We start from the raw sequence: 19,356 nt of genomic DNA on the forward strand, positions 1-19,356 counted from the left end.
AGAGAAATGTACTGCTTTCAAGCCTAAACACGTTGAAAACCCAACTCGGGTGCCTTTTTTGACAGTTTATATTAATCTTTTGAGTGCATAAGTAATGTTTGGTTTTTCTCAGGGTCACTTGAAGAAAGTCACAGAACAGTATCCAGATGACGTAGAAGCGTGGATTGAACTAGCGCAAATCCTTGAGCAGACTGACATACAGGTATTAATGCTGTAAAATGGAGACATTGTATAACGTATACACTTGGTTTAAGTTACAAAGTGATGCATAGAACTCATCCTGCTACTTCCTTCCCACCTCTTCAATCTTACAATTGCACAGGGTGCCCTCTCAGCCTATGGAACAGCAACACGCATCCTTCAGGAGAAAGTGCAGGCTGATGTCCCACCAGAGATTTTGAATAATGTGGGTGCTCTCCATTTTAGGCTTGGAAACCTAGGTGAAGCAAAGGTACTAAACCACATTACTACTTTTTAAATAACCTAATTTTAAGAGATTATCCAGAGTCTGAGTTTAAATTATTTAATCATCCAAGCATTCTGTTCCTCTCTGTTTATTTTGTCCTTAGAAATACTTTTTGGCATCTCTGGATCGTGCTAAGGCAGAAGCTGAACATGATGAGCATTACTACAATGCTATCTCAGTAACAACGTCCTATAATCTTGCCAGATTATATGAGGCAATGTGTGAATTCCATGAAGCAGAAAAGCTATATAAAAACATTTTAAGAGAACATCCTAACTATGTTGACTGTAAGAAATTCTTCTATTTTGGTTCAACAATCCTCTTCAAACTGAAAGATTTTTTTTTTTTTTTTGTAGTGAGGCCCTCATCTGCCCCTCTGTATTGTTTGAGATTTTTGTTTTATAACAGACTTCAGGAAGCTGAGCGATTGTCTTGTGTAACCGATGTATCCTTCTTTCTTTTGAAATTTTCTTTCTTCTATTCGGTGCATAGCTCATAAGTCAAATCAGAGTGTTTTCAAATTTTAACTATTTTAATTAACACTTACACAAGATATAGTCAGAGATAGAATAAGCTTTCCAACTCAAAAGATATTCTCCAGCATTTAAATAAAAATCATATGTAATGTGTGTCCATATATAGAAATAAAAATATAGAATATATTTAATTGCTTGATAACCTAAACGTATCAGGAAAAAAACAGTTTGTGAAATCCATGCCTGACCTAATTTATTCTATTTGAGCAGATTATGTAAAATCATTTTCTGTTTTTAGGCTATTTGCGCTTAGGAGCTATGGCTAGAGATAAAGGCAATTTTTATGAGGCTTCTGATTGGTTTAAAGAAGCACTTCAAATAAATCAGGTTAGTGAGACTCTTAAATATTTAATTTAGAACTAAAATTTCAAATTGGATTCACTGGATTACCGTCTTTCTCTTTTTTTATGAATGTATGCAAGTTATTCAAAGTAGTCCTTTCTTCTGGTTAACTTCCTCTGCTCTGTTTTCTATATATAAAAATGTAGTTTATTTCCATATAATACACGTGTAATAATACAATGATTAAGGCTTGTATTTAGATGTCTAACACAGATAAGTGAAAGCAGTCCTTAAGTTACTTACAATGGAGTTTGTTTCAGGACCATCCAGATGCTTGGTCTTTAATTGGTAATCTTCACTTGGCTAAACAAGAGTGGGGTCCAGGACAGAAGAAATTTGAAAGGATATTGAAACAACCATCCACGCAAAATGACACTTACTCCATGCTGGCTCTTGGTAATGTCTGGTTGCAAACTTTGCATCAGCCCACCAGGGATAGAGAGAAGGTAAATTTCACATCTGTTGAAGTGCATTGGTATGCCATTAACCTTTGACCTCCCTGGCGCAAGTATTTTATGTTGTATGGCAAATTCATCAGTTGTAAAATATTAGGTGCACTGTGTCACCAAACAGATGAATGATTGATTGATCTTTTTCTTACTCACGTTTGTAGGAAAAGCGCCATCAAGATCGTGCACTAGCAATCTACAAGCAAGTACTTAGAAATGATCCAAAGAATTTGTATGCTGCTAATGGCATAGGTGATTATTACACTTTAAATTCCCTTTAGTAGTTTACTAGTGGTGGTTCTTGGATTTAGCTCTTTTAGTATATAATCTGTAGAGCATTTCAAGCATTTTTGTTTTTTTGCAGGGACTATACATTACTGATCTCTGGAGGAATGTCTGTCTATATCATGCAGCTAATTGTCTCCATTTTTTGTTAACATTCTGGTAACTTTTATAGTATTTAGACCTGGAAGCTTACACTGTACATTTAACTTTCCCTTTAGGAGCTGTATTGGCACACAAAGGATATTTCCGTGAGGCTCGTGATGTTTTTGCCCAAGTGAGAGAGGCAACAGCAGATATCAGTGATGTGTGGCTGAATTTGGCACACATCTACGTAGAACAGAAGCAGTACATCAGTGCTGTGCAGATGGTAACCTCTATAAATTGAACCATTTAAAATATTGGAATGAGGTAGCAAAGGAATAGCTAGAGGTCATTGCTAGCAGCTTCAGCTATTCTGAATAATATTCTGTTTTAACAAATTATGGTCCTATTCAAAATAAAATAGAAGTCCTTTTAGCTGCCAGGTTATGTCTAGATTTAGAAGTGAACTGCTAGCTGTGGACAAGAGTAACAAAGGTTCTATCAACTTGTACATTTATCTTTTCTATGCTGTCCTAAGTAAAGTTAAGATATAAATAGGAGGCATTTTTGATTGTGTGTAGTTCAGTCAACACAGTCACTTGGTCATTTATAAGAGACCCTTACTGAAGTAGAGAAGTACAATTTGCTGTCTTTCCTTCATGGCAAAGTTTTGTAATCATGGCCCAGGGTGACTACTTACATGTATATAACACACTTTCAAAACTACCAAGAAAACGTTTATAACTTCATCATCGCCCTTTCAACACACACATAGTTGATTCTACCAACTATTTTGGTCGAATCCACAAACTCAAGAGTCATACTAAATAATTAAGAGAGAAAATGCCTTTTGTACTGGGATCTGGTAAACTATGGCCTAAACAAAATTGTTTCCAAAGAAACATCCATCCGCTAGAAAACTGCTATTGTAAAACGTGTGCCCTACGAGTCAAACTTAAAATAACAAAAACAAGCAAAATTCAACTGAATGATATTTTGGAGACAAGCTCAGAACAAACAAAAAAACATTATTAGAGACATGGAAATAGAACCCTCCTTAAATTGTGTGTACATGGGCCTTAGAATAAACACACCTAGGAGCTTCAGAATGGCTATAAAAGCATTACAAGAAACAGCGATGCCATATGGTTTCATAGTTAATATGCCGTAAAAAACCTACTAGATACACTCCTCCTTTGAAACTACTGATAAAACTATTTGATAGCAATAGGAGTCAAATTATACTATATGAAAGTGAAGTCGCAAATCTATTGTAACAGCCAATTGCATTGTTTAGGACAAAAATCTTAATAGAAACCTTACTTCAACATTTTTGCAGGTATTCTATGAGTATTAGAACTTCAGGGACAAACTAGGGGGGGTCACTTACCCGTATCCTTCTGACAAGCAGAAAAGAACGCAAAACTTAAGAGCAGCATAGCAAAGAGTTCCTCCACTGCAAAGCACAGGGAGATCAAAAGATCGTATCCAAATAGAACTAGCTTGATAGGCATTTATTAAAACTGACTGTTCTTTTTCCTCAGAAATTATAGTGAAGGAGCGGGGGAGGGGGGTAAAAGAGGTACATCAAGTATATTTCAGGTTATGGTAGCAATACATATACATGAATAGAGAGAGAGAAAATGGGAATTTCAAATTTCATAACTTAAGTGAACATGCTTATTACAACAATTCTTTTTCTTGCACAATTTGTACCCCTACCCTGATTACTGTAAATCAGTGATTCTCAACCTTTCCAGACTACTGTACCCTTTCAGGATTCTGATTTGTCTTGCCTACCCTAAGTTTCACCTCACTTAAACTACCTGCTTACAAAATCAGACATAAAAATACAAAAGTGTCACAGCACACTATTACTGGAAAATTGCTTACTTTTTCATTTTTACCATATAATAAAATTATTGGAATATAAATACTGCACTTACATTTCAGCATGAGTGGTGAAAACATTGTCTACTATAGAGGATTATAAAACAAGTCACTGTATGAAATTTTAAGTTAGTACTGACTTCACTAGTGCTTTTTATGTAGCCTGTTGTAAAACCAGGCAAATATCTATATGAGTTGATATACTCCCGGAAGATCTCAGTGTACCCCCAGACAACCAACCACTGCTGTAAATGAATGGTACGTGCTTACAATGTTGTCTGTTCCAAAATGCGTAGGATCCTATTGTATTCAGCTAAGGACTTGCAGGAGTCCTGAGGGACCTACAAGTTTTTACAGTAACTGGGAACTCAGAATGGTATACAGTAAACAAAGTGGAAGAGAGCCACGCAATATGATGTAATTATTTAAAACAAAAATAATAATCATGAAATATGCTATTTCATGAATAGAACCCAAGTTACTTGGAATTGTCTGCAATACAAAACCGCTACAAGAGTTCTTTAAAACTCCACTATCTCTTTTTTTAGTAATTTGATCTCTCCATTTCAGTATGAAAACTGCCTCAGAAAGTTCTATAAGCATCAGAATACTGAAGTATTGTTGTACTTGGCCCGAGCACTCTTCAAATGTGGCAAATTACAGGAATGCAAACAGACTTTGCTGAAGGTAAAAATATGTATGTATATTGCAGTTATTAAGGTACATTTAATTGCTTACCATCCATATGTCATTGATAACTTTCTGCGATTTAAAAGATGTGCATTTCATTCACAGGCTAGACATGTAGCGCCCAGTGATACAGTCCTTATGTTTAATGTGGCTCTAGTGCTACAGAGGCTAGCCACCTCTGTCCTGAAAGATGAAAAAAGTAACCTGAAGGAAGTACTAAATGCTGTGAAAGAACTGGAGTTAGCCCACAGGTAACAATATGCAGTAAAAAAAGAAGTGTTTATGCCTTTTTTTTTTAATTGCTATAGTATGTTTTACCTAGTTATGTTATTGAAGAAAATACTTTCTTCTAGAAAATACTCAGTGTGTATCTTAAACTCCAATTTTGATATGAGTGAAAGTGTCTTCTGTAAAAATCTTGTATGCTTTTTAAAAAAAGTTACATCTCTCTCAACATTCCTAGTTGAAAAACATCAGATGTAGAGAGCTTAAGCTTGAAGAAATGGAGCCCTGCCAATCTTTGCTCCAAATCCAATTTTGATGTCATATGTCCTGATAAGCTAATGAGTTAATCTCCAAAGAAGTTCGGTTTTTGTTTTATGTCTCCACCTTATGTAGTTCATTCTGGTGGGAGAAGAGCACAATTGAAGGGGACGGGGAAATCTATCACAAACTGCTATTCACTAACTGAAAATAATAATTTTGGTTAAAATTTTCAACCAAAGCAGAAATTGTGAAAATTAAAAAACAAAACAAACAAAACTACAGCTTTGGAGCCATTTCATGAGCTTGTTCAAGGTCTCTTAATTAATCAGACTTCATAAGTTATCTTACAAACTGTACATTTTTAATAAAGAGAACTAAGTGTAATCAGATTAATCAAACTGTCAGCACTTGTGAGCATAATCAGTTGAACATGCCATAGAAATTAAGGCTTAATTCAGTTCCTTGGTAACTAATGCTGGCCTTCCACAGCGTTCTTTTCTTCCTGCCCACTTTCCTGATGCAGACTCTGGTTGTAAAATCTTGGATGAAGTCATTTGTTTTATATCCTGGTTACCTGCCAACCTACTCCAGTGACAGATCTCAAGGAGTAGTTTACCTTAAATTCCAAAACACTGTGTGGCAGGCAAACTTTTACTTTTTTGTTTGCTTGAACAAACCACAGTGTGATTCTTCACTTTTGAGCTGTATACCTATCAAAGTGACTTGTTCAGTTACAGAAGTGAGAAGTTTATGTAGATAGCGATTTGGTTACAGGTATCAACCAACGTTACAAATTGAGTACTTTTTTACTAGTCCTGGCTTCGCTTTGCCACTGGACATCTCTAATTCTGATCTCATTCATAGTTACTAATCAATTGCCATTGAGTTTTCTCAGTCAGACCAACTAGAAGAAGGTCAGCCAGTCATATCAGCATGAGGGATTCTGATATACTTCCAAACAGTTTGTGCATCCAGGCTGATGTTGCTGTCACTTGCTTTATATACTTAAGCATAATTCTGAAATGCGAGGCAAAGTTGCCTAGTAGATGTTCCGTTTCAAACTTCTATTATAGCAGGAATTTACTTCGTCTGAGCCCTTTTGCCCTATTTCCTTATTCATGCCCAGAAATATCTTGCTCCTAGTATTGACCAAAACACTTCCTCAGGATAAAGGCTTCTAATTATTTTGCTCACAAATTAAAAATTAAAAAAAAAAAACTTTTATTTATACAAGCAATCACTTCAAAACTGTATTGCATGCTGTAATACAAAAATCCAGTCAAACAAATTTCCATTTAGAAATCCTGTAAGAGAAGTCTGTAATCTCTTGAGGAAAATGGCTTGCATTACATAACTGAATTTGTCAGAATTTGTGTGGAATTTAAATTATCCTGCTTGTCTGTACTCACTAAAGTATTATGGTCCTTCTAGGATTACCCATAAATTAGCCAGATTTTTTTTTTTTTTAAAGTGGAGTTGATGCCCCAATCTGGGGGGATTCAGACTTCCAATACATTTCATTTTTGCTGCTGAATGTCTGTCAGGATAAACTTGAGGGTGGAATCTGAATCTTGTATCTCATTTAAAAAACAAAAAAACACATTTTTTTCATTTTCTTTGCAGTAGAATGCTAGGTCAATCTAGCACAGAAAAAAAGTTCTACTCTAGAAATCCTCTCAATCATAGAAAGGTAGGGCTGGAAGGGACCTCCCAAGTCATGAAGCCCAGCCCTCTGTGCTGAGGCAGAACCAAGTAAACCTAGACAACTTCTCAATCTGCAAGCAAGGATTTCTCTTTTGAGGGGGTTGGGAAGTCTTTCTCTATTGCATGCCTTCCAGAAGCTATACCTATGGACCTCAAAACCTCTAAAGGTCTCTAGATCTATCCTCACTCACTTGTGTTCCTGCATCTTCTGAGATCTGTGCTTTGTCGAGAACATGTAAATTGGGTCAGGGTAGAGTTCTAGCAGGAAAAAAATATTTTTTTTTCTATTTCCTCCCTTTCTCACTGCAGTTTCAATGGTCACCCCAGTCCAAAGTAGAATGGAAAACAGATAAGTGTGACTAGTCCCAAAAACATAGTCAGGAGCCAGTGGAGCACGGTTTTAAAGACTCCCTCCTGTTGATGTCATCAGCAGAGGCTACGGATGGCAGGGTAGCAGGATTGGGTTATGCAGGTGCAGCAGAAGCAGATACTGAGATTCCTGGGAAAGCTAGGGCAAGACTGATCTGTAAGGGGGGGGAGAAATTATTTTCAAGGCTGTCTCCAACAGAGCTCTCTATTTCTGAGACATCAGTTTCTTTCTGTGTGAGAATTACAATACATAGGAATTACCTGACACATCTGTGTTTAGAAACTAGGCTTGCCTCCAGTATAGAAGCAAATAGAGAATTTGTATTTGACCCTCTATTAATGGGAGTTCTAAGCATTCATTTTTAAATTAAAAAGATCTAAAACTTGATTGTTAGATGTGGTTCTGTTTGAGTACTTTAAAATAGAATCGAACCAAGCCAACTGTGCTGAAAAGATGCTATCTCTCTTTTTTTTTTTTTTTTTTTTTTTTTTTTTTTTTTTTTTTTTTTTTTGGCAATTGTTAGGGTGTTCACCTGAGTTATCACAGCCAAATTTCTATTTACCTACATTTTCCCAGTGGTTTCAATTGGCTGAAGTTTCTTTTTTTCATACTACTTGTAAACAGTTTGATAGTGTCAGCAGCATTAGAAGACTGCCATGTTCTATTTTAAACATTTCTACATGCTGAGTGAATCAGTCCTTACACAAAGCCTGTCAAGTGTTTTATGACCTTTTTGGATTAAAGGTGGAAAAGAGCAATAATAATTGTAGTGATCATTTTAAGAATGTTTATTTTACGGATATCAGACTTAAATTGCAATGGAGTGTTTAAGTAAAACAAAACAGGGAATATAAGATGAAATATGAAATGTCACTATTTCAATCTGTTTTTATTTTTCATTTTGCCTCCAGATACTTCAGTTATTTAAGTAAAGTAGGAGATAAAATGAGATTTGATTTGGCTCTTGCTGCTACTGAAGCCAGGTAAAAACTATTCCTTTTTTTTTTTTCTGATTAAAACAGAGTATTTTCCAGAACTAAACTCAGTTGTCGGTTTGTTATCATGGGGGGAATAGTGATAACTATAGATAAGGCTGTGTGAGCATTTCCATTAGAATTTTGTTTTTTCAGTTGCTCATAATTTTCCAAAATTTGCTGCTGAGAGGTTAGAACTCGCCAGGCCTGGTGTCTGCCCTCTGGTGGAATATTTGTTTGTAAGCTTGAGCAAAACGTTGTGAAAATGTGTTGTGGGTTTTTTTAATGGCAACCATTTTTCCCTTAAAAATAATTTTTGGCCTTTTTTTTTAAAAGGGGGCTTGGGATCAGAAGGATGAAATCTGGCAGCTAACTACCTTTCACTGAGAAGTGCTCTGGTGAAACCAGTAATTTGAAGAGTTGTTAGGACTTCAAAATGAGTTCATGCAGTACTTTGGATGCAGCTTCTTAGCTGTTTTTACCAGTGCTCCAAGTTAAATAATATAGTACTGTGCATATGAGCCCATCTTGCTTAGGTGTGCAGTAAACAGATATCTGTAAGATGCACATTGAATGAAAAAACTCTGCTTTATTCTTTGCACGTCTTACAAATTCAGGCTTTTCGCAGATTGTCATGTGCAGACCACAGTACCAATAGAAGTTATAGGTATGTCTGAAATTGTGGGCAGAAAAATATTTTGCATTGTATTTGAGAAACTATTTGTGAACATATTAAAGGTCACTTCACAATGAATACTACTTTACAAGGGGATTGAACGGAGAGCACTTACTACTTCATTTCCTGATGTTTGAGCACTTAAGCCCAGATTTTTAGACAGGACTGCACTCAGCGTTGCCATGTCTGATTTAGTTAGGAGCCTAAATCTCATTTTCAAATGTGATTTAGGGCACTTGAGAGCTTAAATCCCATTGATAGTCGATGGAATTTAGGCTCTAATGTGCCTAAATCACTTTAAGATTTAGTCCTAAATCAGTTTAAAAAATCTGAGTCCTGAACATACAATCTTAACTTCTGAATATATTTTTGGATTAGGTTCATTAATTACAGCTGTTTAAATACAAGGTGCTTTTGTAAAGGGTATTTGTGGAGCTGCACGGCTGAATTCAAGACTCTTCCTCTTTATATTAAGGATTTTTTCTTACTGAAGTAGCTAAACTTTTTAACAAACAAGGCAGCTTTTGAGTAGCATTCTGTGTGGAAACATATTCCTCAGGCTTAAATTAAAAAAGCTAGCTAGAAAATCCATATGTCTCAGAAGATGAATAATAAACTGAAGTAAAAGTCATACCACTGTAATGGATTTTAAAAGGAAAAATCTATGTTGTGTATAGAATTATTTAAACACTTCAGTTGTTACGTTACTTTTGATGGCTTGTATTTTGTTCAGTGGTATGGACAAATTTAGTATTGTGATGTAGGTTCTTTTTAGAACTGTCTCCTTCTAGCATGTAGGATGTGCCTAGAAACTTACTTTCCTTTAATTGAAAACATTGACTGTTATAGGCAATGCTCTGATTTACTGAGCCAAGCTCAGTATCATGTGGCTCGTGCACGCAAGCAGGATGAAGAAGAGAGAGAACTGCGTGCCAAGCAAGAACAAGAAAAGGAGTTGCTCCGCCAAAAACTGCTTAAAGAACAGGTTTATATTCCCTGTAGTACTCTGTGTTTTAAATGGGTGTGCTTGTCAACAGGTGTTGATACCTAGAAACTGTTCAGGAAGTAATATTCAATATGAATTTTTTAATGTAAGCACTTAAAGAGGGGGTTGAAAATTTAGGGATATGTAAAAAGGGGTGAAATTGTTTCCTCTATGGAGCTTGTTCATTCAGGCTTTGGGGAAGGAAAGGTGAAAGTGATATCTGGGAGAACAGAATTCACACACACATACACGCACCCCTCCCCCCTAAGCCATCCATAGTCACTGTGATCTATAAACTACACTAGCAGTAGCTGCTTCTCCATGCCTCCAGTGCAGGGTCCTGATAATGGTCAGTTTGCTCTGATTCTTTCAGGAAGAAAAACGTCTCCGAGAGAAAGAAGAACAGAAGAAACTTCTGGAACAAAGAGCCCAATATGTGGAGAAGACCAAGAATATTTTGATGTTCACTGGAGAAGTAGAAGGATCGAAGGAGAAGAAACGTGGTGGCGGAAGGGTACAGAATGGAGTTTTTTCCATACTTTTCTATAATTTAGAGTTACTCTGTGACCAGAGTTAAGACAGGTATTAATCAGCACCTGACATTTAGTGGGACATTACAGAGTGCTCATCAATGACATGCAGACACTTTTGGGATGGAAGGTAAATTTAATATATTGTTCCAAGAGTACAGTACCGAAAATAAATATTTTATCCAACAAATAGCAGCAGCGAGTGGAATTATAAATTCTAATATTCATCTTAAGAACCAGCTTCTTAGTGCTGATTCTGTACAGATAATGGGACAGTTGGGGCATTATGGTAAAAAGTTTTATAGTCTCCATATGTTGACTGGTTTTCAGATTACAAATAATCTGGTATGGCGTGGGTTTTTAATTTATTGCAGCGTTCCAGGAAAGGAGGAGAATTTGATGAGTTTGTCAATGATGAGAGTGACGAAGATCTGCCTGTGTCCAGAAAGAAAAAGAGGAGGAAAGGCAGTGGTAGTGAACAGGATGGTGAAGAAGAAGATGGAGAGAGGAAGAAGAAAAAGAGGAGGAGGTAACTAAGTTTAAACCTTTTTGATTCTTTTTGTAACTCTGTAGTATCGGTTTAGAGTATACCTTACAAAAGAGTCTGTAAATGGTGTTAGAATAAGACAGAGTAGATTTGCTTTTTTTCCCCAAACAACTTTCTTTAAAAAAGAAAGTTCCCCGTTGTAAATGACCATACACCTCAATTATAAAACGTAAATGTTAGCAAAATGCTAACTGTTCATATTCCTATAATACAAGAAATGTCAGGTTAACACATTGATAATTTGACACTGTTGGAAATAAGACACTGTTTATGCAGGAATTAAATATTAATTCTGACTTGATTTTTGTGTTGAAGACCCCAGAAAGGAGATGATGGAACTGATGATGAAGAAAATGAAAATGGCCCAAGACCTAAAAAACGACGTCCACCCAAAGCAGAGAGGAAAAAGGCTGTAAGTTTAAAAGTGTAATGCCTTGATAGTTCCTGTTTTACATTTGGAAGATTACAGTGCGACTGCATTCAGTAAAGTGACATTCGCTGTAGGGGGAAGTATGGAAAATACTTCCTGCAGCAAACATGCATCATACTGTCCCCTTCTATTATGTCTACTAATATAGCAGTAGCTACAGGGATGCTTCTGAAACTCTCCACTTCCATGTTGAAATCAGAACATAAATTCCAACCAGATGATTTATAAGTGGATGCAGAAAACTAGACTTATTTTTAACAGCTATCTGTTATGTTAGAACAGTTGTACTTTAAGCTCTCAGTTATTGATATCAGTTTTACTCCAGTGAACAAGCAATATTACTTCGCATTTTTTCCCATACAGGCCAAGCCAGAACGTCTGCCTCCTTCAATGAAGGGAAAGATCAAATCAAAAGCCATAATTTCATCTAGTGAAGATTCTTCTGATGAGGATAAACTCAAAATTGCTGATGATGGGTATGAATCTTTATTGATTTTTGTACATTTTGAAAGTCAAATGCTGACTTTTTACCTGATGGAAAAAGCTCTGAGATTGGCTTTCAACCTTTGCCATATTGGGACAACCCTTCCTAGTTAACTGACACCATTCTCTAAATGAGCAATATGTAAAGGGCAGGTCATGATCCTTTTGATATCCAGTCCCTCAGGTTGCAAACCCATGCTTGAAGATGATGATTAAAATAAAACTAAGTATATATTAGTCCCAAATCTAAATTGACATAACTGTAGGGTTGACACTCCTCAAATTAACAAACTAATTATTGTTAAACGGCCAAAAATTCAACAGTCATTACTTTGAAATACTGTGCCCAGAAAGTGTGTACTTTTGAGGTCTGAAAAACATTCTCAGTCAAAGCATATACTCATGTCTCCTTTGGTATTTCTGCTTCAGTGATGTCAGAGAAGTGGGGGGTTCCAATCTCAGGAAGTCAGGACTATCATTGCATCCGAAGAAGTGAGGTTTTTACTCACAAAAGCTTATGCCCAAATAAATCTGTTAGTCTTTAAGGTGCCACCAGACTCTTTGTTGTTTTTGTAGATACAGACTAACACGGCTACCCCCTGATACAGGACTATCATGTTAGTCTAAATGGGTTCTTTGTGTTTCACCTTCCATTCTCTACTGTATTTCCTTGGTGATCCACACAGATTTGCTAAATGCCCTTTTTCATAGCCAAACTAGGAACCACTGCATTTGGAAAGATGGTGAGTACTGCACTATGATACAAGATACCATATTCCTCTCTGAATTATTTGAGTGTCCTTTTCTTCTCTTCCTTCTCAGTGGAAGTGTCAACATCTCTGTGAAATCCAGGATTCTCGCTTGATCATAGTAAGCCAATGCTTGCGGCTTTAATAATTGATTATACTGCTTTTTTTAAAAAACAGAAATGCCAGGAACAGCAACAGTGATTCTGATGATGCTGAACAGCAGCGCAATAAACGCATCATGTCGGACAGCGATTCAGATAACAGAAACAAGTCTGGTAGTGAGGTAGGTAGTCCACGGAGGTCCAGTGCTCATCCATCTGATGAGGATTCTGACAGTGACAGGTCAGCCAGAAAGAAGAGACGGTCAGATTCAGAACAGTCTGACAATGAGTCTGTGCAATCTGGAAGAAGCCACTCTGTACAGTCGGGAAGAAGTCACTCCGGTGGCTCAGAGAATGAATCTCGTCCAGCTTCTCGCAGTGGTGATTCAGACAGAGACTCTGATAGAGGATCTGACAACGAGGGCTCTGGCAGAGAGTCTGGCAATGAATCTGAACCAGAGGCATCCAACATTGAGGGGTCTGAACATGGATCAGAAGGTGGATCAGATGATAGCGATTAGATTTAAATTACAGCCATTTTTTAAAAATTGTTTTTTAAATATACTTCAGTTATGAGGAGGAAAATCCAATTTTTATATTTGAAAACTGATTTAAAGAAAGCTTAATGTTTTAGTAAAACCGTTGTGAAACTTGCTTCATGAGACTTTTTTTTTTTTTTCTATCAAGCTGTACATTACTAGGCATTAATGGATATTTCTCTGTGTTGCTGTATATGGTGTATTTTTACACTGAAGCTAACATAGCTGAAGATCACAGATGCTGTACAGTGAGTGGTAACAAACTCACACAATGAGGGTGGGGTGTATGTAAATGCTGCAGAACAAAAACACCAAGTTCAAAGAGTTGGTTAAAACTGGTGTATTTTGTTCCATGTTTCTACATGCAAAAAAGGTACAGTCCAGTCTTCATGAGATCTTATTGAATGGTACAAAGAACTTTGGGTATTTATTTCTTTGTGTCATTCTGAATAGAGATCAATGCTGACGTTTTTTACTCTGTTAGAGGATAAGTTTATTGTGATGCAACTCCTAAGTTTTGAAAAGTTTTCCTTCTTGTGCCTGCTTGTTTTCCTGATATACCAATTTAAAAAAAATAAATAAAAAGCAACAAAGATGCAGGTTTAAACAAAGCTTATGAAATAACATTACAGGTATGTAGATAATGTGCAAATATATTAAGTTGACAGGTGAAAAATAAAGATGTAGAAAACTTTCCGTATTCTTATATGGTAGAGTGAAAAGATCTGCCACTGTTGTAATAATAAAAAGTAGTTACTACCATCTGTTTTGGAGTGATCTATTTTACTTCATCCTTTTTTTAAAAATGCCTATATCCCGAACCCATCAGTAACAAAACAAACAAACTGCAATCTATTATGATGGTGGCAGCAGAAAATCTTGAAGTTCAGATGTCATTAAGAAAATTAAGTTTGCCAGCAATCAGACATTTTAGTTCATTTTTAATTTCTAATATATGGTTCCACGTTCAAGAGTTTTAAAAACCCTCAATCTAGTACTGTCTGTACCATGTAACAAACCAAATTTGTATGTAGACACTAAAACCAGACTTTTCAATCTGCTACTCTAGTTGTTGTGGCAATGCTTCCCAAACTTGAGAGCTGAGCTATCCTTTGGGAAAGGAAACCAATTTGATTCCCTAACATCACCATGTATTAAAGGCCTACCCAAAATGAGCATTCACTCAAAGTATATTGTATAGAACTTCATAATATGAGACTATATCACCTGAGAGAGTTGCCGGGTCTAGGGTAATGTACTAAAATGGTTTCCGTCCTTTCTGGATGGATGAGCCAAACAAGTAGTGATGGAAACTGCACCTCCACACTAGACTCCTCGTTTACATTGTTCCACAAGGATCAGTTCTGTCTGGTCCTTTTCAACATCTACATGCAGCCACTAGGTGAACTGGTCATATGACACTGACTCAAGTGCCAGCAATTTGCAGATAATACACTGCAGTACCTATCCTTCACCACATATAACAATACCACTACCACCAAGATGGCCCAGTGCTTGGATGAGAGCAGTTCTTGGATGAAAACCACCTGGCAGAAGCAGAACTTGAGCAAGACAAGGGTGACGCTGGTGGGCAGAGGATGGTATCTGGAAGAGGTTGCAGATACGGTGCAGTCTTGGTTGAAGACTAACACTCACAATTGGTCAATTCGGTCCATAATGTTGGAGTACGCATGCATTCTTCACTGACGCTGAGCTCTCACATAGCAGCATCACCAAGTAACATTCTACCATCTTAGTTTGGTGGACTAAGACCCTGGTCTCAGTTATTCATGCCTTCATCATCTCTCACCTGGATTACAGCAATGCAGTATACCAGGGTATAAAGTCTTCAGCATTTGGGGAAACGCCATCTAATACAGAATGCTGCAGCATGGTTCCTCAGCAACACAGGTTACCTCAAACACATCAGACCTGTCCTTTACACTCTATACTGGCTTCCCATAGAATCTCAAATCAAGTTTAAGGTCTTGGCCCCTATATTCAGAGTTCTCCAGGGCTTGAGCCTAGGATATCTAAAAGCTCTGAAGACTGTGATAGGCAGTTATGCTCCTCTGGCACAATGGAACTCTCAACAATAAGAGTAAAGCTCGTCAGTGGTGGAGACAGCATTTTCTCAGGAGGCTGTCTGAGACTGTGAAATGAACTCCAAGAACTAAAGGCCATCACAGACCTTAGCCCATTCTGCTCCAAGTTCAAAGCACCTTTCTTTGATTTTTTTTTTTTTTGCCTTCTCTAACATAAATATTTAGCAACGTACGTGTGTGTATTTTAAAAAGAAAAACCACCCAAACACGATAATCTACTGCACGTTCTTCCTTTGAGGAGGATGAGAGAATAAACAAGTGAAACATCTGTAGTGACTTTGCTTAATGCACTGCTGGAAGGCTCTCAGATACAACGGTGATGTGTGGTATAAAAACCTGTATAGAATATAATTACTCCCTTTCATGCTTTAAACTACTTTAAATGCCACTATTAATATAATTGTTGGCGTCTGAGTTAGCACCCATTTTAATAAATGGGGCAGTCCTTACCTCTCAAGGCGGCTGTTTCAGGTTCTTTGCAAACTGCAGCAGATATTTTCAAGCAGATGCAGCTGTATATTCCGCTTACCTGTGTGTGCGCCCAACTCACAGGAGCCAGAGAATTTTGCCTAGTAGTACCTGTGGGAGGTGGTATACTTAATTCGTGTTTTGAATGTTTTGTTTGCAGCCATATCAAACTTTTAAAATTATAGCTGAGACTCTGGAAAATATTTGAGGCCCATGTAGCCCTTCATGCTCCACATGTCAGGAAATGCTGTCTCATGCCTAGATTTTCAGAAACATATGTGTAAACTTCAGCTCCTAAACCCATATTTAGGCACCTAAGTAACCTGCTTTCGATTAATGCTGAGCACCCAGCAGCTCCCATTGACTGCTAGATGCTCAGCACTCTCTAAAACCAGGCCACACTTTTCAGTGCCTAAATGTGGACGTAAACTTTTTTCAGCTTTTGTCTTTAAAAATCTTTGCCTAAATGTGCATTTCTGCATCATGTATGGTATAGAGCTACCTCTGTGTTTTATAAAAGTAATAAGCATTCTTAACTTGAAAAGCATACAAATATTAATGTACAGTTAGTGCTGCATACAAATGTTACTGTGTAAAATTAAGCTGTATTTTAGTCATGAGTGGCCAAAAAAAAGCCTAAATTACTATTTTCTGTTGGCTGCATCCTTCTAAAAGGGTCTTCAGAACTAAACTTGTGAGGGGAGAGAATGTGGAAATATTCAGCTTAGAGAAGAAGAGGTAGATGCTATAGGTGTTCATACGTAACTTTGATGTGGATGGGGAGCAGGGGTGGTTAATACAGAGACAGCAGCTAAATTCCTACCAACAGTTAGGGGTTTGAGAATCCCCATGACTCCTTTTTTCTAAGTGTGATATGCAAATTGTCTTCCCTCATTTGAAGGAATTTATGAGCACTCCTCAAGTACAAGTGGCGTCTTCATCCAGTGGATGATATGGTACCTAAGCCCCTGACTTAGTACTAACATACCTGAGGCTAGTAGGTCTAGTTAAAATAGAAAACGCACCTTCTGCCTTGAGCCTTGGCTTTGAGTCTCTCTGGCTTCGGATACATGCAGCAATACCATGTTCCATGGAGTTGAAGACTGTCACAGGGGATAGCTGCACATACTGCTTCATGTGGAAGTGTGCTCAGACCATACTGGGGAAAAGAGACCCCTCCTGATTTCAAGTCAGGCTGCCCTGCACTTCCTGCTGCAGGTTCCTTGCCTCATGTGACCTACAGCAAGGGACCTGCCTGGTCTTCCCTGAGGTGGCATTGCCCTGGTGCTGTGGAACCTGTGCTGATCAAATTTGTAGATGGCAGTAGCAAACACATGGAAAACCAGTACTAAACTCCAAAGTTGCGTGGAAAGAGTACTGGAGCTGTATTCAGCAAGGAAAAAATTGATATGAACGTGTAAGGTCCTCCAATATGAGAGAGAAGAAATAAAAAGCATGGATCCAAAATAGAGGGAACATACCCAAATAGTCAGAGTCCTCCCATCGAGTCTCCACTATCACTTTCCTAATATTTTATTATGATATAACGGAAAACAATTGCTGCTGCAGGGAAGGTGTTGATTTGGAATGGGCACAGTGGCTGAGAAATAGAAGTGCCAGAGAAGATATCTGTTTTGTGAAATGGTGCACAGGATGAAAAAGTTTGAGAAGTAGCAGTTTAAGGCAAATATACTTAAAATCTTAAATATTTTTGGCGTAGGGACTAGGAGTGAAAGAAATTGGGGCGGGCAGAGGTTGGAATGAAAGAGAAAGCAGCTACCTGCATCTTAAGAACTTAGCAGTCATAAATTGAAGGGAAAGGAAATGCAGAAAATGTTTACTTAATTGTAATATTAATGAGGTTTAAAAAAATAAATCCCATGTTTCAATCTTTCTCAACTCCTTCCTTTGGGCATCTCTTCACAAGGCAATTAGGTTACATAAGATGCAACCCTGAGGAGTTGTTGCAACCCAGTGTTAAATGCAACTTAGCACTCTGTGTAAGTAACAAAGAGTCCTGTGGCGCCTTATAGACTAACAGACATATAGGAGTATGAGCTTTCGTGGGTGAATACCCACTTCTTCGGATGCATGTAGTGGAAATTTCCAGAGGCAGGTAGTCTGTGTAGGTAGTCCGTTATATTTAACATGTCAGGAACCATAACTCGGTCATATTCTAAAGCAATGTAATTTCTCAGGCTAGACAAGACCTCTGACTAGCTAGTCCCTTAAGTAACTACTTCAGACTTACCAACATGCAACTAGGCTTGGCAGAATTAAATTTTTATTATAATGTTGACAGGTAATATCAATGTTTCTATTTAGGCATTTTTTCCATTTTTATTGAATTAAATTTTCAGTTGCACAAAATGTACAAAGTGAATATCCTTAAATCAAACAAGTTCTTAAGCAGCATTTTTCTTTCTTTATCTGTGTAAACTTAGGTTACACTGCTCTACAGCCAAAATGCTTCTGAAATAAATGTAGTCAAACTTTACTAATTCTGGGTCACTGATGCTTAAAATTATTGATTGGCTCTAGTTTTCAAGATATGCTATTAGGTCAGTATATACGACCCTTGACTTGGGAATGGCGGAGGATAAGTGAGTTATAAAGGGAAGGGATCTCAATTTAAACCAGAAATGACTAAAATACATCGTTGACTGGATCTATGAATAAATCTATGACTGGGTTTGGACAGTACTTGTTTTTTAGGCAAAACAATGAATGATGCAATCTGAAGCTGGTATTGCATCATACATGATATGAATTGTATCATGTTATTCCTAGAAGTCATGGATGATGCAATCATAACGAAGCTTACATCACTCTGCTGAACAAATTGCCCTATATCAGCTCTAGAAATCATACGGTGTCGTGCTCTCTTATTTGTCAGTGTTTGATTTTGCAAAGGGACACATTTCTGTTTAGCCAAAGTGAGCAGAGATGCCTTGTACTTGTGTGAACAGTGCAGATAACTTCTGTTATGTTTGTGGTGAAGTGACTTTTGCATCACAAAAGCGCAGTATAACCACTATGGTTAAGAAAGCCTATCACCTTTATTTTGGCTGCAAAATTGGAGATCGGGACAAGAGGTGAGCCCCACACATATGCTGCAACACTTGTGCAACAAATCTTCGCCAGTGGTTGAACAGGAAAAGGAAATCTATGCCTTTTGCAGTGCCAATGATTTGGAGAGAGCCAACAGATCATACCAGCAATTGTTACTTCTGCATGGTGCCTCCAGTTGGGAAAGGTGTGTCAAAGAAGAAAAAGTGGACTGTGCATTATCCAAACATTCCATCAGCTATACGCCCAGTACCCCACGGAGAAGGACTACCGGTTCCTGATGCACCAGAATCATTCTCACTTGAGTCAGACGAGGAAGAGGATGAAACTTCTGGTCCTGAACCATCAATGTCCCAGGACCCACATTTTCTCCCATTCTCCTCCTCTGAACCACACCTCAT

The 19,356-nt window shown here is 37.5% G+C and overlaps 1 protein-coding gene across 1 annotated transcript in view; it reads left to right on the forward strand.

Annotated features, from left to right (window-relative positions):
- Positions 1-14,077, forward strand: part of CTR9 (CTR9 homolog, Paf1/RNA polymerase II complex component) — a 28,031-nt gene extending 13,954 nt beyond the window's left edge. The window contains exons 10-25 of the mRNA XM_054026375.1: positions 113-202; positions 323-451; positions 570-753; positions 1,241-1,329; positions 1,605-1,790; positions 1,958-2,045; positions 2,297-2,445; positions 4,620-4,736; positions 4,845-4,990; positions 8,211-8,282; positions 9,799-9,934; positions 10,308-10,448; positions 10,839-10,993; positions 11,327-11,423; positions 11,805-11,917; positions 12,851-14,077. Coding sequence (XP_053882350.1) covers positions 113-202; positions 323-451; positions 570-753; positions 1,241-1,329; positions 1,605-1,790; positions 1,958-2,045; positions 2,297-2,445; positions 4,620-4,736; positions 4,845-4,990; positions 8,211-8,282; positions 9,799-9,934; positions 10,308-10,448; positions 10,839-10,993; positions 11,327-11,423; positions 11,805-11,917; positions 12,851-13,295 — 2,337 coding nt within the window. The 3' untranslated portion in view covers positions 13,296-14,077. The remainder of the gene's footprint in view (positions 1-112; positions 203-322; positions 452-569; positions 754-1,240; positions 1,330-1,604; positions 1,791-1,957; positions 2,046-2,296; positions 2,446-4,619; positions 4,737-4,844; positions 4,991-8,210; positions 8,283-9,798; positions 9,935-10,307; positions 10,449-10,838; positions 10,994-11,326; positions 11,424-11,804; positions 11,918-12,850) is intronic.
- Positions 14,078-19,356: the final 5,279 nt, after the last annotated feature.

The sequence above is a fragment of the Malaclemys terrapin genome, chromosome 4 (assembly GCF_027887155.1).
Source record: "Malaclemys terrapin pileata isolate rMalTer1 chromosome 4, rMalTer1.hap1, whole genome shotgun sequence".
Lineage (NCBI taxonomy): Eukaryota > Metazoa > Chordata > Testudines > Emydidae > Malaclemys > Malaclemys terrapin.